This window comes from Caloenas nicobarica, chromosome 1 (assembly GCF_036013445.1).
Source record: "Caloenas nicobarica isolate bCalNic1 chromosome 1, bCalNic1.hap1, whole genome shotgun sequence".
Lineage (NCBI taxonomy): Eukaryota > Metazoa > Chordata > Aves > Columbiformes > Columbidae > Caloenas > Caloenas nicobarica.
In genome coordinates, this window is record NC_088245.1 from 157553270 (window position 1) to 157570629 (window position 17360).

A 17360-nucleotide genomic window follows, 5' to 3' on the forward strand; every position below is an offset into this window, starting at 1 on the left:
AAACCTTTTGTATTTTGTGGTCTTCCACATTTTTTTTTCCTTCTAAAAATAGCCTTTGAGGTACACTGAACTACACAACAACCTGTCTGACTTTAGCACACTAATTCAGGAGTAAAGCAAGCAACTAAACAGCGCAGAAAAAGCTCAAATGCTGAGTTATGCTGTTTAAAGTAAATAATACAAAGTAATTTCGAGTAAAAGACGACAGAAGTGAAACACCATGGGCACCTACTATGTTTCACCGACATTACCTGAATGTGCTGCAGCTTTCCAAAGACAGCAGGCGAACAGAGAAGTCCTTATTTGCCCGGTGGTTTCCCTCACAGGCAGACGGCTGCTCTGAAGCCAACGTCCCCACACCAGCAGCGCTAATAAATCCCGACAGCTGCAGCACCGGCACAAAGCGGGCACCGCACCCCCCGCCCTGACGTCAGGCAGTGGATTTTGTAACAGCCGTGGGCACCCACGCAAGGGAGCGCCAACCCATGAAGTGACCGAGTTTGGGGGATTTTTTAACAAAAATTAGATGGTGGCACTGGATTAGTAACCACTCACCGTTACTAAAAAGTAAACAGAGCAAATAGTCATCGGTCAGAGTGAAAGGGGTCTTCCAATTTGCAAAGGGGCAGGGGCGCGGGTGTGACGGGAACATATAAATGCACATTGAAATGCAGAACTGTAAGAAGGAACGCGACCCCCCAAATCCTAGCCCACTTTACAGACATATATTGAGGAGTCAGCTGTCAATGTGCATAATTACACAAGTACCACTCCTCTTTTGCACGCACAAGATGTGCATTTGCTCAACAGATCGCAACCACTTACTGCCACGGGAACAAACACAGGTTATAATATCTTGAAGACTTCTCTTATTTAGACTATAATCCATTTGGCACAGTAACTGTCTCTTACGTTACACAATTTTTAGTAAAATTAGACTCCAACCTCAACGGGGGTTTGTAGGTGCAATTGAAAAACAATAAATTATTGAACAAGAATACTAAAGAAGCCCTACAGAGAACTGAAGGTCTCTGTGCTTTACCATTCTTGGCAGAATAAATTGATAGGATCTCTACTACATTTAGAAACTATCAAACACATCACTGAGACCCAAGCTACACTTTTAAAGCAAAATTCAGTAATACTAATAACCGATTTAGAAAACACTGCTGTAAACTGGCTATCCAGGCTGAGAATTTGCTTAAAATACTATAATCTTTTACAAAAGTCATATCAAAGGGCATAGTTTTTGCCCAGTAAACACTGTGCATTAAGTATTAGACTCTCTGCAACTATAAGGGCCAAATTCTACCCAGTTCACCTCAGTCCTTTTAGGGGAGGCTAATGTTTCATACGAAACTTAATTGTACAGATTCGGACTTTCAGACAATGAAACAATGAGATATGAAGTAGAAATATTAAATGAGAAGACAAAAGGAGCAAGGAGGTCTAAAAGGTAACGTAAGAGCACAAGTACAACTGCCAGCATTTAGTGCTTTTCCATCTTAATCTATAGGAGCTATAAGTAAATTCTACAACCATTCAGAGAGACAGGTGAGGTGGGGGGTAATTCTGAGCTCAACACAGTGTTTCTCTCACAAATTAATCCAGTGTTAAGTGCTGCCTCTGAAAATCACTTTTGCAGACAAATTCTGTGTTTGGACATGGTCATGTAACTCCACGTCTAGAAACATGACATCTACATTTGAAACATAAACAATTACTGCACCTCAGATTCTATAAGGACTTGCTGTACTGTGTGATTTTCCATGAGAATTTACGAGGGTTTACATTGTTTCATGAATCCTTCAATAAGCAGCATTACTTTAAGCACAAAACTTGTGAGACAGGAACAGTGAACAGGGAATAAGAAAAACAACACTAATTCAACGGATCTTCCTTCTCTCAGTACCTAGAAATAATCCAAGTAGTTTTCAAAATTTCATGTAAGTTTGAAGTTAAGGGAACAACAGCTTGCACATGATTTTAACAGCTTTCTCACCTCAATTAGAATGCAAATGAATGGACATGATGTTTGGGCTCAATTTTAAAATCTCAAACCAGAAAACTTTTAAGTCTAATCTAGGTCTTCATGAGTAAATGTACTAAAATTATTTTTTTTTATTGTTTAAAATCCCTCCTATTTAAGTTCTGGACACAAAATTCACAACAAATAGGGATAATTTATTATTTTTAATCAAAAATTCATTAGAATATTTACAAAGCTTAAGTCATAAAAACACAGAGTCTCTCTTTTTTAAGACCTTTTTTTCTTTAAGGCTTTTTCTTTTTTATTGCTCTTTTACTCCGTGATTTCTTTTTTCTGCCCTCAAACACAGGTTTGGCAGTCACCATGACTACATTACCCAGTTCATCCTCATCACTTGAGCTACTACATCCCTTTTTCTCTTTATGGTCCACTGTCTCCATTGTAGAGAAATTTTTCCTCCTTTTGCTTTTGCCTAAATCTCTGCTTTCTGATTCCTCTACTGAGGAGTCAGTAGAAGTTTCTGAAAGATGCAAATTCCCAATAAAACCACCTCCATATAAATGTTCTTTTCCGGAATCTGAATGTTTTCTTCTTCTTTTTCCACCTCGGACTTCTGTTGCCACAGCTTGATGATGCGCACAGCCTGCAGTACTTTTCCCTTTCCTTTCCTCATGCTGTTTAAGTTCAACCTCCATAGCAGCAGTGGCCTCCTGAATTTCATCGGCTTCTTCTTTTTCCTTTCTCTTCAGACAAGTCACAGCTCTGCGCAGCCTTTGACTTTTAATAGCTTGTCTTTCATGCTGTTCTAGTCTGAAGAATGAATCAATTCGAAGCTGAGTCTACCAAAAATAAAACAGAAAAACACCTTTGGATGCCTTGTGATGGGACCTCAGTTGTTATCTCAGCTATAATTTAAAGCATCCCAAAATAAAGCAGGACAAGGTACTAATAAAATTAATACGCATGCAAATAGATGTGAACAATAAGATGCATTATTATAGTAATACCTATACTTTATTATAAATTATGTAACGAGAACCTTTACAGAAACTAAATAATAAATCAACTCCAGTGAAATTTTATAAACATTGTGGCACTAATGATCAGACATATATTGCTATTTTCAACCCTAAACCAGAGATGTCTGTAGTGCTCTTAAATATGTCCTTCAAACACATCCTTAGCTTCAAGCTGTTAAAACAACAGAATGTTTACTAAGCAAATGTTTTAAGTGCACTTGACATTTGCATATGCTAGTGCAACAAAATACAGTCAATTTCACTCCAGTTCATGGTAACACGTGCTGCTACAGTATCAAGATTTGAGAGCAGAACTAGTACTAGTTACACACAATGGGTCTGTGTTATTCAACCACAGCTAGGCTTGCTGTATAGATTAAGCTAGTCATCTATATTCTCCATAAAATTGTTTAAGAGAGACAGAAGCTTCCAAAAGATGTTCCGGTCAAAGTATATTGACTTAACTACAGGTTTTGGTACCTTTCACTCCTTTGAGCAATGGAGAGAACCTAGAAGACTGGTTTAGACTATGTATCTATCTTGCTTACAGCAGCAGAAGAAAAGAATCTGACCTTAGGTGATCAGTTTTACAACTGACTTTCACAGTATCACAGAATGCACCACTATTCACTTTAAAATTTTATAAAGTTGACAGCACATTTATTTGGAAATCAGAGTAATATTATTAATGGACACTTAACCAACGGTGCAGTTTGCACTCCTCCTCTAACGATACACGTGGTACCCAATAGGTAGTCTCACTTTACCAAAATCTTAAGGGCATTTTTATAAATCATTTCCAGAGACATCACACTGCCTTTTAAAAGTACTAAAGGTGCTTGAGATACCTGTAGTTTCAGCTACATCCAGAACAAACAGTATCCTGGACTTGAGACAGGTGCTTGATAGACAACAAAATTTGCAACCAACAATTGAAATTATGTAGAGAACCTCACAGCACACCCAAATCATACAGAAATGAAGTGTAAAGAAGCAAGTTTAATGACTTTTAAAAATATATATGTTACAATTAAAAAATCATGGCCAAATCCCAGTTTCTGAGAAATGTATTTTAAAGTTTTGCTGTTCATTTTAAAATGCTTCTCTTACAGTTTTCCAGTTACCCTTAAACTACATATAGTTTTGCATGCTTTACCTGCTGCAGGTTCAGCTGTTTTATCACAGGCAAAAGGATTTCATCTACCTTTGTCTTAGTCCAGCCGAAGTGATCCTGACAGAATGTGCAAAAAGTTAAGGAACTTTACAAAATGGCTATTACTACTAGTATTTTGTAAACATGTAAAACGAAAATTCCTCAAATAAACAATGTCTGGAGGAATGTTACTCTACTTCAAAGTTTTTTCTACTACAAAAACAGAGAAAATACTCTAAGTTTATTATAGCTGACCTACATGGATGGTTCTAATATTACACTATGTATCTTAATCACACTGTTACATCTCATGGTGTGAATTTTGGGGCTGTCATATGACGAGACAGGAGTTGGAGTCGATGATTCTTGCGGGTCCCTTCCAACTCAGGACATCCTATGATTCTATGATCATTATTAGTCACAGAACTTCTCTAATATCATCATTTCCAAAAGCATGTCTCAGTGAACACAGAACTCATTCTGGCTATACAGTACTGCTATAAGGCAAAATAGCTATAAATAAACCTTATTTTTATACTTGAACACATCAGAAGTTTTATTTACCATTTAAAAAACTATTAGCTCTGCATGCACTGCTATCTACTTTTCAATAATCCACTGCAGCTCAAGCTGCAGCAGATGCAAGAGACAGACGTTATTGCAAGAAATTCAGTGAATAACTTGGGATAAAACGCAGACTGAATCACCATTTCTGACAAGGTTTTGAAACTCATTTGTGAAAGACAGCAAATGTACATCAGGAGTGTGCAAACAATCTCACTCTAAGTCTAGAAATAGACACAGCACAGTTACGGAAGTGTAACATCACAACAAACTAGTCGGTTCAGCTACCAGACTCATTTTGCAAGCCAAGTGAAGCAGCCCTATAGTAAAAGGATATTCTCTGATCTGCTCTACATCAGGCTTCCCCCAGGTGAACAAACCCCTTGACTCATCCACCACAGGCTTCAGGTATGCTTCTGCCACTGCTGGATTTGGGAAACCTGAAGAAAGCTGCAGGTCCCGCAACTTCTTCTTGACTTTGGTGTCATGCGGATTAGGTCTCAATTTCTTATTCTTCTGAGCCTCATTCCACCACTCACTGAAAAAAAAAAAAAAAAAAAAAGGATACTATTTATTTGCCTACATAAAATACGATTTGGACTATCAAGAGCCACCATGCTAATTTCAATAGCCTTGATTAGTCTCCCTACTTCAGTTACTGCATGAGATGAGGTGGGAAATTTCAAATAAAAATGGCCAAAGGGACATATAATCTGAAAACAGAAAAGACAAAACACATACAGTAAATGCAGCCATTGTAAACCACAGTAGCAAACATCACCTGGATTCCCTGTAAGCTGCCAGAAGCCCTACGTTCAGAAGGCCCTGAATTCAGCCTCACTTGGGAAGGATGTTCCATATATAATGATCATTTTGGAGGTTTTTTGGTTAAAATCAAAACAAAAACAAGGCTTCTAACCATCCTCGCCATTGCTAATACAACTGGCTTGGCCCTCTTCAAATCTTGTTCTTCCCCACAGCCTACCTGTCTGTCTCTTTCCAGGTCATCCATTCCTCACTCATCAAGTCATCAAGTCTCTTTTTCTCTACGAGCAAGCTACAGCACCTTCTCACAAACTCAGGGAAAAACAACCTCCACTCCACTAGGGATCCAGTTCTGCAATGAACTCAGAAGCAGTTGCACAGTTCTACAGCTGTTCTATCGTCTTCATTAGTCTCACTGTAATTGCTGTATCAACATGTCACCTTATTTACCTGCCATTTCAAATAATGATATAATGGAGTCAGATATTTAACAGTTAACAGAGTCCCCTTAATAATGGTCATTTGTTTTGTTGTGTGCTTAAGCCACAGAAAAGTATATTCGCTAATATTCATGTTATGGAGAGACAAAAACGCGAGATACAATGAAGCATACGCAAAATTTAAGAGAGGTTCCAGTCCACGTCCAGGAAATTCATTTAAAATCTCCATTGCTGTTACAAAGCCAACATTTGGGATACCCTCAGTGTAGTCACTTCCAAGCAAGTATGCCAAATTAATTAGCTTGCTTCGATCCAACCCTGTAAAAGAAAGTACATAAACCAAACAAAACCAGGGGATTCAGCATCTGTTCTCTTACAAATTAAAAAATAATATATTATCTGAAAGGAGAAACAAACAAACACAACACCAACAAACAAACATAGCAAAAGGAACAAAAAGGCATTAACTCTGTAAAATTACATTTAATTCAACATCAGAATTTGCTAAATTATATTTTGGAGAAGTGTCGATACGCTACAGCTAGCTCAAGCACCAGAAGCACCAGTAGCTGTGCTAAACTGTGCTAAATTGGCAAATACATTTTGCCTAAATTACAATGTTACAATGTAAAGACCATTGGGAAATTCTGTGTTTTAAAGAGCTAGGACATTATTTTACATATGTTTCTCCAGTTACCGTCCTGTTTTCATCTAATTCCGAGCTGAATTTAATAACTCCCGAATCAAAAATAAAAACATTGAAGTCCTCAGTTTTGAATTCCAGGCAATAATATCAACATCTCTGCATCTTAAAAGTGTTCCCAAACTGGAAGTCTTTTGCTCTGTAGTACTTCAGTTATTATGTAGACTTAAAGAGTCTGTGAAACAGCTAGAAAGAAGGAAGAACGCAGTTGACCACTTCTAATTGGTACACTATGAGATCCGAGGCAACCACACTGATTTTCAGTGACTAGCCTCAGGAGTTTGGATTTTAAAAATAATCATTAAAAAAAAACAAAGAAAGAAAACAGTGGAGAAAAGGATGGATGTGTGTCTAAGCACACAAAGCAATATCCATCAACTGTCAAGAAAGAATTGTGCAACGCATGGAAAAGGAGTAGAAGTACAACACTGCAGAGGAAAAGTGACATGAAGACCGATGGTGACTATTTTTCCCCAATAAATAAATAAATGATTTGGTTTATTACATCAATAACAGCTAAAAAAAACCCAAAAAACACAAACAACAAACCAACAACAAAAAACAAACAAACAAAACACACACACATGCTTTTACAGCAGTCCTTTCCAAGTAAGGTACAGTAGCATACCTAAATAGGTATAAGTAGGGGAAAAATATTTCAATCAATTTGCTGGGAGAATGAACCAAAGACATATTTTTCACTGCATAAAAATGTGAAATTTTACATGCAGAAGACATTAAAATGTCAAAACTGACTTAAAGAGTTCTGCTTAAGCAAGGTGTAAGTTAAAATTGGCTCATATTTCCCTTAATATACTACATGACACTGAAGTTTAGTAGTTCAACATCATTAGCAACAATTTGATTAGACTGGCACATGAGCAATCTGAAAGAGGAAAAAACCTGTCAGTATTACTTAAATGAAAAACCTTTTACACAGCTGGATGCGGATATGCTGGATTCTCTTCTAATACCCTACGTGTCAACATGCCCAAAATTAACTTCAATTTCCAGAAGTGTATAAATCTGATGACAATGGAATATAATTTTCCCACCATGTCAGAAAAGTCATGCTGACATTTACACAGAAAGTGGTACCATAGTTCACACCTCTAGCTTTGATGATCATCACTCTAAATCAGTGTATTAAATGCAAGTGGAACTAACAGCTGTTAATTCAGAGGGGTCATCTGGCAGTAAAAACAGGAACCCACTGGAATGTCTTTAAGAGACTCTCCAAAGAACAGGCATCGTAATAACAGACACACAAAATTCTGTAGGAAACACAACTTCAAAAAGATACATGGTAGTGCTGTCTTATTAAGTCTAATTAAGACATTAAGTCTTATTAAGACTGTATCTAACAAATCAGTACCTGAGGCTTACCTAGCTGGTTTTGAAAATCAACATACTGATAATATTCCACATATTTGTTTTGACTGAAGAAATTTTTATAAACATGTCGTGCACCAAATAACCACACATCACTATCATCGGTGATTGTCCCAGAGGTCTGATCAGTAAGGTCTAGTACAGCACATTGTGCCTCTGCCTCCATCGGAGCTTCAATATATGGAATGCCAAACAGACGAAGAAGCTCCTGTAGGATAGAGAAAAATCACTTTGTATTTCATCTGAAAAATGAACTTCTATTATACTTCTGCTTGACTCAAACTGCTAGATTCACACTTGGGTATTTAAAATTTCATAGAAAATCTCAATTTCCACTAAAAAGCACCAAGCGCAGTTAAGTCAAGGGGGAAATCCCACTTATCTCGGGTAGACAGTGCCACGTAAGTCAAGCACTACTTGATCATATTGCTACTACACAGTTTGAGAATCTACTAGCTTAATTACACAAGCATACTTGTGCTTTCCATAACCACTGCTTTAACACGGAGAAAAGTCCATGCATTCGAATTATGTGGGCTCCATTAAATAAAGATGCAGGTTAAAAACAAACACCAAAGAAGTCAGTCATCACCTTAGCTCAAACAGTATGAAAACATATTAGAAACATCAAGTAAAAAACACTGGGCAGACTAGTCATCCTCTAGATGATGTTTTGATATACATATATTTTGATGCATTTTACACAATTTGCTTTTACGGAATACATTATTTAACCCCAGTTAAATATGCCCTAGCTGTAATTAAGCAAAGTTACCAACAGCTTTTGAGAAAATGTTTGACTGGAGTGGAGGAGGTGACCACATAATTCTCTGTCACGGGTGTCAAACTCATTTTCACTAGGGACCACATCAGCCTCGCGGTTGCCTTCAAAGGGCAGAATGTAATTTTAAGACTGTATAAATGTAACTATTCCCACATTTACACAGTCCTAAAATTAGATTTGGCCCTTCGAAGGCAACCGCAAGGCTGATAGGGCCAGTGGTGAAAATGAGTTTGACACTCCTGGCCCATATCAAATCAAAATGGTTCAACAAATACTACCTGGCTTTCCAAGAACATCTGCCCCGTTACAGAAGCAGCAACACGTTCCTGCTGCTGTTTTTGAGCATGAAGCATATTCTGCTCAGCAGAAAGGTCATTTTCTAATCCTTCCAGCTCTTCCTGAAAAATAAAACAAGGTTTTCATCATTTCAACAATTCAGGTATACTTAGTTAAGTAAGGCACTAAGTCTCCAAGTACAATTATTCTAGTAGTATACGCTCCATTAATTCACACTTGGAAGTCACGATAGCTTCTCTAATGCAGTGAATTATAAGACCAGAGATAGGTCTTTTTATCAGAGTGCTAAAACCTTAAAGTTTCCCTCTGAATTCAGAGAGATTATAGTTAACCAGCATCTTTAAAGAAAAATCAGTTCCCATAGATTTAAATACATTCATGAGAAAGCAATGAAACAGTAAGAAGCTCTCCGACAGTTTTCCTTAAAAACTGCTTGGGGAGAGAGCACTTCATTACTAGCTCAAAACAAATAACAAGGAGTTACCAAACTGATGTCTTGCCACTCATCCACTGCACCTTCACCATCATCTTCTTTTTCAACATTCTGATTGTTTGCCAACTGCACTTCATCAGACTCCTTCAGCAAGTCCTGTGTGACAATATCATGCCTGTCTGCCTCAGTTTCTGGAACTGCTGTTTCATCACCAAGTTCTTCATCATATTTAGGAGAAGACTCAGCCTCATTACTGATTTCAGTATCCACTTCAATAAAGCTTCCTATTGAAGGAAAATAAAGATTTCAAGCTTCAGCTTGTTTAAAAGGAGGTATTTGTATGTATTTTTAACTTGAGCAGTGATTTATTGTTTTGCTATATGCAGTAACTAGATATAAGAATTATGAAATTATAGAAACCAAGTGGTTCACTGTTAATACACCTGTTCAGTTCAATGTACACAACAGCATGCTTTCCTGACTCTCCATATTCTATACTCAGGTTTCAATGACAAAACATAACACCAAAGGGAAAACATAGATCAGATTTTCTTCCCACCTCCTACATCGCTAGGAATAGATGTATTTTAAAGCATTTATTACTAGGAGAAAAGGTTAATTTCAACTGGTTACGAATACAATTAGGTCCTATTTTCTTACATTTTTACACAATTAAAAAGCACATACCATCAGAATCACTGTCTTCAGACTGTGATATCACTTCTCTTTCCTCCTCAGGACCTTTTGCTTCTGGAAAAAATCTAACATCCTTTTGTACCTCAGATACATTCTTTTCTGTTTGTGAAATTACTTCCTCTGTATTTTCAGAAATTTTCAAGTTTTCCTCTTTTTTAGACAAGTCTGTTGTTTCAGCATGAATCAAAGCCCCTATACTAGTTTGTACAGGGGAACAGCTTGGCTTCTGTGTGCACAAGTTTATATCCTTATCTCCCAAAGAATTTAAGTCCATTTTGGAACCATCTTCTTTGTCTACATCATCTTTGTATTTTCTAGTATTGTCAATACATGAATAATTTTCAGTTCTGGATATACTGGTGTCCTTGGGTGTAATGTGATTTTTTTTCAACTCCTGATTCTTTTGTTCAAATTCAGTGTCTTGCATAGTCACTTGGTTTGATGAACGAATTGTAGATGTAAGTAATTTTTTTCCCTCCTTAACTTCAGGAATCTGATCTTCCTCATCTGAGCTACTAAGCATAAAATCTTTCGCTTCTGACCTTCGTGGTAGCACTCCATCGGTTCTAACAGTAACAACTTCCTCCCTTTTATCACCGTCACTCAGAGCTTGCTGAATTGCCTGCAGTGTTCTTGGGGACACACTGCCTTCCTCTACAGATTGGTCCACGTTCAATCGTCCTGTATCTTCATCGCCCAGTTCTTCTTCTGAGCTGCTTTCTACCATAGCTGCCTGGATAGCAAGCAAAGTCCGAGGAGAGGGTGGTGCTGTCACCACATTGTTATCGTTCTCTGTCTGCAACTTGTCAGATGCAACTGGCTTTGTATTAGCAGGAGATTCACCGATTTTCATCAATTTAGCAAATTCAAACATTTTTGATGAGGGTCCTGCAGTAGTTTCCAAGTCTCCACTTGTAGCTTCTTTTGCTTGAATACCTGAAAGTTTTTTGTTGATTATTTTTTTTTAGTAAAAAACTGCTTTATACTTTTTACATAATGGACATCATTATATAAAGATTAATAAACCAGTTTTCTACACGTTTGTAGATCACAGTTAATTATGTCTAAGAGTAATGCACATTTCATAAAAAGTACTGGTTACATGCACCTGTAAACAACACCCGGGTTTTTCTTAAAACTGATAGCTGCGGACTGTACACACTAAACAAGAAATTTTACAAAATTAAGACCTGGCATACCTTTTATTAGGATATAGTGAGAAGTATCTTCAGAGAATACCCTGCTAGATTCCACTTCTCTCACAAAACCACCTTCATTTTCATATTGTGTTTGGATTTCACCTGAGTGCTGTTGGCTCAATTCTTTTTGTACATTTTCTATGCATCGATTGAGGTTGCTTTTCTTAAGCAAACCCCTAAGTTGGTACTGGGAAAAGTCATTGGACTCCTTGAAAAACAAACAAACAAAACACCACAAAGAAAAAAAAAACCCACATACACAACAATCCAGTCAATTAAAATAAAATGACACTAGCTGCACCTTTCAAGCAAGTTCATTTACCACACTCTGGAGCTATTTTTAAGACCTTCCTTTAAGCAGGTAACATTTGTCTTTTACTGACTGCTGTACTGCCAAGTCACAGCAACACTAGCCCGGTAACACATGACAGTTCTGAAAGGTACCATTAAGTAGTTCTGAATCATGGCTAAACACAACGAGGTCTTAGGGGTGTGACCAACGAAATTTGCTGGCTAACGGAGCAGGCCTCTATCTTAAAAACAGTGCAATTATAACAGAATCCACCTGTAGATAGTTTTATTATGACGTTTGTTAGCTTACACTCAGGCACAAGCTATCATATGACCTAACATACATTACAGCTTTAAAACCCAATTGTGCTCTGAAAAGCTGTTGCAGAAGTGACACTATGGGATTTCCCATTTGTCTCTGAATGGCTTTGGTAACACACCTGCCCGAGCTACAAAAACCTTTTCCCAGCTGCCAGCTCCTCAAACAACCTGAGGGTTTGGAATCCAAGTTGTGGTAATTCTGTCTGGTTTATCCACGCCAGTCAAATGTTCTTGAAATTGAAATCTTCAGCGTAATGCTGATGAGGCATGACACAGAGCATGATTTTTTTTCCATTAATGTCAAACTGAATTAGCTCTGCCAATTTTAGTGGAAAGCAAGAGATAAGATTACGAATACAGAGGTAATAAAGCTTTTCAGATGTGATACTCTTACATAGTCTTCATTGGCATTAACTGTAACAGCTCCACTCTGAAGGCTTGAAAACTATTTTAAATATTACCTCTGGCATTGCTTCAAATAGTGTTCTTTTTCGCTTTGTAAATTCTTTCATATCAGTCAAGATCTCATGTTTTATTTCTGGAGGCAGCTTGTTGAAATCTTCTGATTCAATATCTACAGAATTAGGATTTTCACATAACTCTTCCTACAAAAAGGAAAACAACACAAACATATTTTATAACACAGTACAGCAAGGACAATAAGATATTTGGAACATCATTTCAAATAACAACAGTTAAGAAAAAAAAAAGGTAACTACTACCTAACAGAGTACATAATTATTGATGTAGAGTATAAAAGAAACTGGGTTTCATTCTTTTTATAAAGATATTTAGTATAAATTGCAGAAGCAGGTCCTATAGCCTCAGCTAGTCTGATCTTATCTTTCCAAAGAGGTTCTCCTTCTGAATACGAGCTACTTCAAAGATAAACAGCATTTACAAGAGCTTTTTTTCTTTTTTTTCACTTTCATGAAAGCAGAGATGGTTTTATTATTCATGATGCCTTTTTCTTAGGTTAAATATTTCTTTCCTCCTCTTGCCATGAGATCAGCATATCAGAAGGGAACATGGAATTTATCCAAGATAATTCAAGGATCAAAGTGCTTCAAGATCAATTCATATTTGGAGAAGCATGGGAATTTTGTTAAATATGCAGTATTATATGTGCATAAATGAATAATTTCACTTATATCATTACCAAAAAAAATTTTGTCTTTACAAGTCCAGAGAAAGCAGTAAGAAGAAAAAAAAGGTACCATAAGAAATCCCTATTCTGCTGTACTCTAGTGGAAAAAATTACATTTGTATTTCCTCATTAGCAGGAGTTCATTCACTACTTAAAATTAATTTGTTCACTTGGTAAGTAATGCTATAGTAAGATCTATACCTCCAAACACTTTTTTTAAACTTCTTTGTTTGTTTTTTTTAAGTGCAGCTCATGAATGATGGGATTGTTCACAGTAACAGGGCAATTAGGATGCACTTGCCTGCAACATCTTTTTTTGGCTCATTCTCGCTTCCCATTCTTTTTCCTCTTCCTCCTCCGAGCTAAAAATCACAAAGAGAAAAAAAAGTAGATATTTAGCTAGGAAAATAAAATTCCTATTTTAAGCAAAAGGACATTTGTCAACCCTTCACTGGTAAGTACAAAAATTCACACACAACACCAAAGAACACACACACACACATATATATACATGCATATACAAACACATACACATACATACAACTACATAAACAAGTCAAAAAGATCTGAACAGAAAGCAAGAAGGCAGACTTATCTCAGTTAGAACTAGATTAAGACAACTGTTGCTGTTTAAATCATTAACTGATTCTTATATGGTCAGCACATAAAGTATAGAAAAGTATTTACAAGTTGTGCAAAGAGTAATCTAATGGATAGCTCTGCATTTCCACACCAGCTACCCAAGCTTGCATAAATCAGTTCCATGCAGTCATATAGATATGGCCACAGAGACTGAGGTAGCACTTTCATCCTTAAACATGAATCCAGTGTAGAAATTTAATCTGTGGGCTGAAAGCTTCTTCTGTGACCCTCCCATAAATAACCAGAAGGCTTCTGTTTTCAGAGCTATAAACCAAACTCTCCGAAAAGAAACTGAAAGAAAACATAAATTAAAGAGATATACTTTATATATTATGGAGTCTCATGGGTCAAAGGCCTTTCAGCAGAATCAAACCCTGAGGTTTATACTTTTATCTGAGTTTATTATAACCGTTTCAGCTATTTTTCTTAATTCTACCTACCTGTTCTTCTCTTCATCCTCTAAAGAAGGCAATACATACATATCATCAATCTCTTCTCTTCGAACTTGTGTAATACTAGGAAAAGCTTCATTGCTTATGGCAAGAAAAAGAAAAAAAATACAATATTGATTAACAGCTATGTAAAAACTCACCTGCCACTTACAAACAAGGGGAAAATAATTTTTATTCTTGCCTTTTGCCTTTAAGTGCAGTTTTGATAACTTGTCTCTTCAAAAACGTTTTCAAGAGTTTCTCTGTAGTTTTCCTAGAATCACTGATGGCAATTTCCTTTCTTTGTCTTCGCTTAGCCTGTGAAAATAAGATTAATATGAACAAGATTTTGCTGGATGCTGAAGATACATATCCAGTGAATTATGTTATAGTTCTGTATGCTGTGTCTACGAGCAACTCCTCACTCATCCTACATCAATGGGGACACAGCCTTTGGATCCTCCAAATCCCTCTATGTCAGTTTCCTTTGTGGGACTTGGGAACAGTTTTCAGCTTCTGAGTACAAATGGTTGTGACAGTTGTGTTCAAGTCCATTATGAAGCAAGACTCAGGCTTATGCCATCATCTACCTCTCTGCAATTTGTTTTCTATGCAAGTCAAATCTGAATATATCAAAAAGGAGCTGCTGCATCTCCAGCAGCTGACCAAGACTAGGATTGCAAAGAACACTTGCACAGCAGTGCACTTCAAGCCCTCCATCCTTGTGGCTCAGAAACAATCACAAGCAGAATAAGAAGGAAATTGAAAATGGCTACTTGGTATCAGCAGACATGCCTCCTATTTTGCATTGCAATGACTCAGCAAAGGTACTTACCAAGGTTTGTCTCTTCAGAAGCGGTGCCTCTCCATCAAAAACAAAGACAGGCCGAATTCGGAAAAACAGTAACTTGCAGAGTCGATGAAACAGAGTGAGGAGGTGAGCATTTCGTACGGAACTACCACCACGATCTCTGGCTCCCTTTATTGCTTGGTTCAACCAAATACTGATATCTTAAAGAACAGTTAAGAGGATAAAAATGTGCTATCTTCTGCATATACCATATTCATAGTTTCTGTAAAGTGTACATACTCGACTGAGTGGCTTTTGCCCACTGTTCCAGGCTTGGCTTATCAAAGCCAAGGTTATCCAAACACTTGTAAACTTCAGAGAAAAATGATTGCCACTACTACCCTGGACAAGAAGCAGAATTGAAACAACTGTGCAGTGAGTAGTACCTCCCCAGTTATTTTCACAAATAAAAGAAGGATAACTTCTTTCCAGCATTTAACCACGTATATATGATAGGAAAGTTGATGCAAAAGTACTTAAACTTTTTCATCTTATAATCCTACTGAGAGCAGCACATTTATTTCTAAAGCACAATACCCTAACATTTGTGTAAGTAAGCTATAAAAAAGTATCTTGGGAAAAAAAAAAAAAAGAAGAAGAGCTTAAGTATTCCACATACTATAAAGCATTAAAGCTACTTATCAAAATATTGCCATGATTTAATTAAAAAAAAAAGCTAAACACAATAGATCGTGTAGAAATAAGGGAAACAGTTAAAATAATCTCCCTCAGAAATCTGTTTCCTCAGCTATACTGTTAAAGGATACCAACAGCAAGAATTTTTCCCTCCAGCGTTTCTGGGTTTATAGGTCTCCCAGCACATTCAAGCAGTTTCCAAAGTCCTTGAACTCCCATTGTCCTTTTTCAGCCACTTTGAAAGAAGATCGGTCTATAAGGAAGAAAAGAAGGAATATTCTAAGAATTAGATAATCCGCTTATGCTTTATTAACGAGAACGCAGTACCACTGCTAACGGGAACAACGAGGCGAGCTGGGCCGCTGAGGGCGCCCCGGCAGCCGCTCGGGCCGGCTCCGGACGATCCCCTCACCTTCCGGTACCTGAAAAATCTTTTTAAAATCCCGTCAAGCGCAGCGTTACAGCTGCTGGCCGGCCGACAGCTCCAGAGGAGCCTCGGCTGCCCCCTCTGCAGAGACCGCCACTGTCCCGGGACAACCACCCCCCGCCCCGGGGACACGCTGAGGCGCTGTGCGGAGCGGCGGCGGCCGCGGGAGGCAGCAGGGGCCCGTCCCGAAGGGGATGAGGGGAGGGCGGGGGAGGGCGGGGGAGGCGGCGGGGCCGGGGAAGTGGGGTGTCCGTTGGGACGCGCGGCGAGACTCACCTGCGGAGCGGCGGGGGCGCGCGGGGGGCGGAGCCCGGCGCGCGGACGGGGACCGGCCTCCTCAGGCCGAGAAGGCGCCGGCAACCCCGCTCCCGCCCGGACCCTTCCCGGCGCGGTGTGCGCATGCGCGTTCCCAGCGCTGCCGCGCTGCCCGCCGGGAAGCGCAGTTCGCGGGGCGGAGCCGGGGGTGTCATGGCGGATGCGCTGCCGAGGGGCTGAAAAGCAGCGTTTTCACGGGCCCTTCGCACGCCCCGGAGCCACCGCTCTCGTGGCTCCAGCTGCCGTCTCCGTGGGACCTCGGCTGCCTGTGGGACACCCCAGGCGGAAGAGCCACAGTGGGGAGACCGGCGGCTGCCCGCCGGGTTCCCGCCTGCACGGAGGTGAGGTACAGAACACAACGTCGCAAAAAGGAAAAAAAAGCCGCTTGTTGTTGTTTGGTCGGGTTTGGGTTTTTTGGCAACGCTGCCGCGTGGTTCTGAGAAAATTCGCCGGAAGGCTGCCAAACGGCACGGCCCCTGCACCCGACCCTCGTCCCGCTCCCCTGCCGGCACCTCCCCCGTGCCCCGCACGGCACCCGCTTCTCCCACCCGGGACCCCCTGTGGAAAGCCGCACGCAGCCTTTGCCAGGTGCCGGCAGCGTGTCCCCCGGGATGCGCATCTTTCATCTGGTAAAGACGCTGATACCGAGAAGTCGGCAAAAAGACTCTTTAACGCTGTTTTGAAAGCATTAAAAAGCAGGCACTTTCATTGCAGCGCGCCGGGCGCTCGGAGGATTACTCCTGTAATCGAGCGTGCATGTGATTCACACGTCTTGGTATTTATTACATACACCTGTTGCATATTCCTTTCTCGGCCTCTCTCGGCCGTTTGCCGGGAGACCTTCTTTGGTATTCGAAGATCTTCA

General features: G+C 39.2%; 1 protein-coding gene across 1 annotated transcript; it reads right to left on the reverse strand.

The window, feature by feature from the left end:
• Positions 1-2229: 2229 nt before the first annotated feature.
• On the reverse strand, positions 2230-16560 carry ERCC5 (ERCC excision repair 5, endonuclease). The gene is made up of 16 exons (XM_065639802.1): positions 16457-16560; positions 15885-16006; positions 15103-15278; positions 14470-14585; positions 14277-14369; positions 13496-13556; positions 12509-12652; positions 11436-11643; positions 10228-11172; positions 9592-9824; positions 9089-9208; positions 8021-8234; positions 6105-6249; positions 5062-5264; positions 4166-4248; positions 2230-2829 (listed from the first exon to the last, which is right to left on the reverse strand). Exons 2-16 carry the CDS (start codon positions 15970-15972, stop codon positions 2275-2277), a joined length of 3384 nt encoding a protein of 1127 aa, XP_065495874.1. The 5' UTR covers positions 15973-16006; positions 16457-16560; the 3' UTR covers positions 2230-2274.
• Between the last annotated feature and the right edge of the window lie 800 nt (positions 16561-17360).

Excerpts from the sequence above, each read along its gene's own strand:
- ERCC5 (XM_065639802.1), bottom strand. The coding sequence starts at position 15,972 with ATGGGAGTTCAAGGACTTTGGAAACTGCTTGAATGTGCTGGGAGACCT. Across the intron at positions 15,279-15,884 it reads GGGAAAAATTCTTGCTGTTG|ATATCAGTATTTGGTTGAAC; the intron begins GTATCCTTTAAC and ends CTGTTCTTTAAG. Across the intron at positions 14,586-15,102 it reads TTCTGAAGAGACAAACCTTG|GCTAAGCGAAGACAAAGAAA; the intron begins GTAAGTACCTTT and ends TTATTTTCACAG.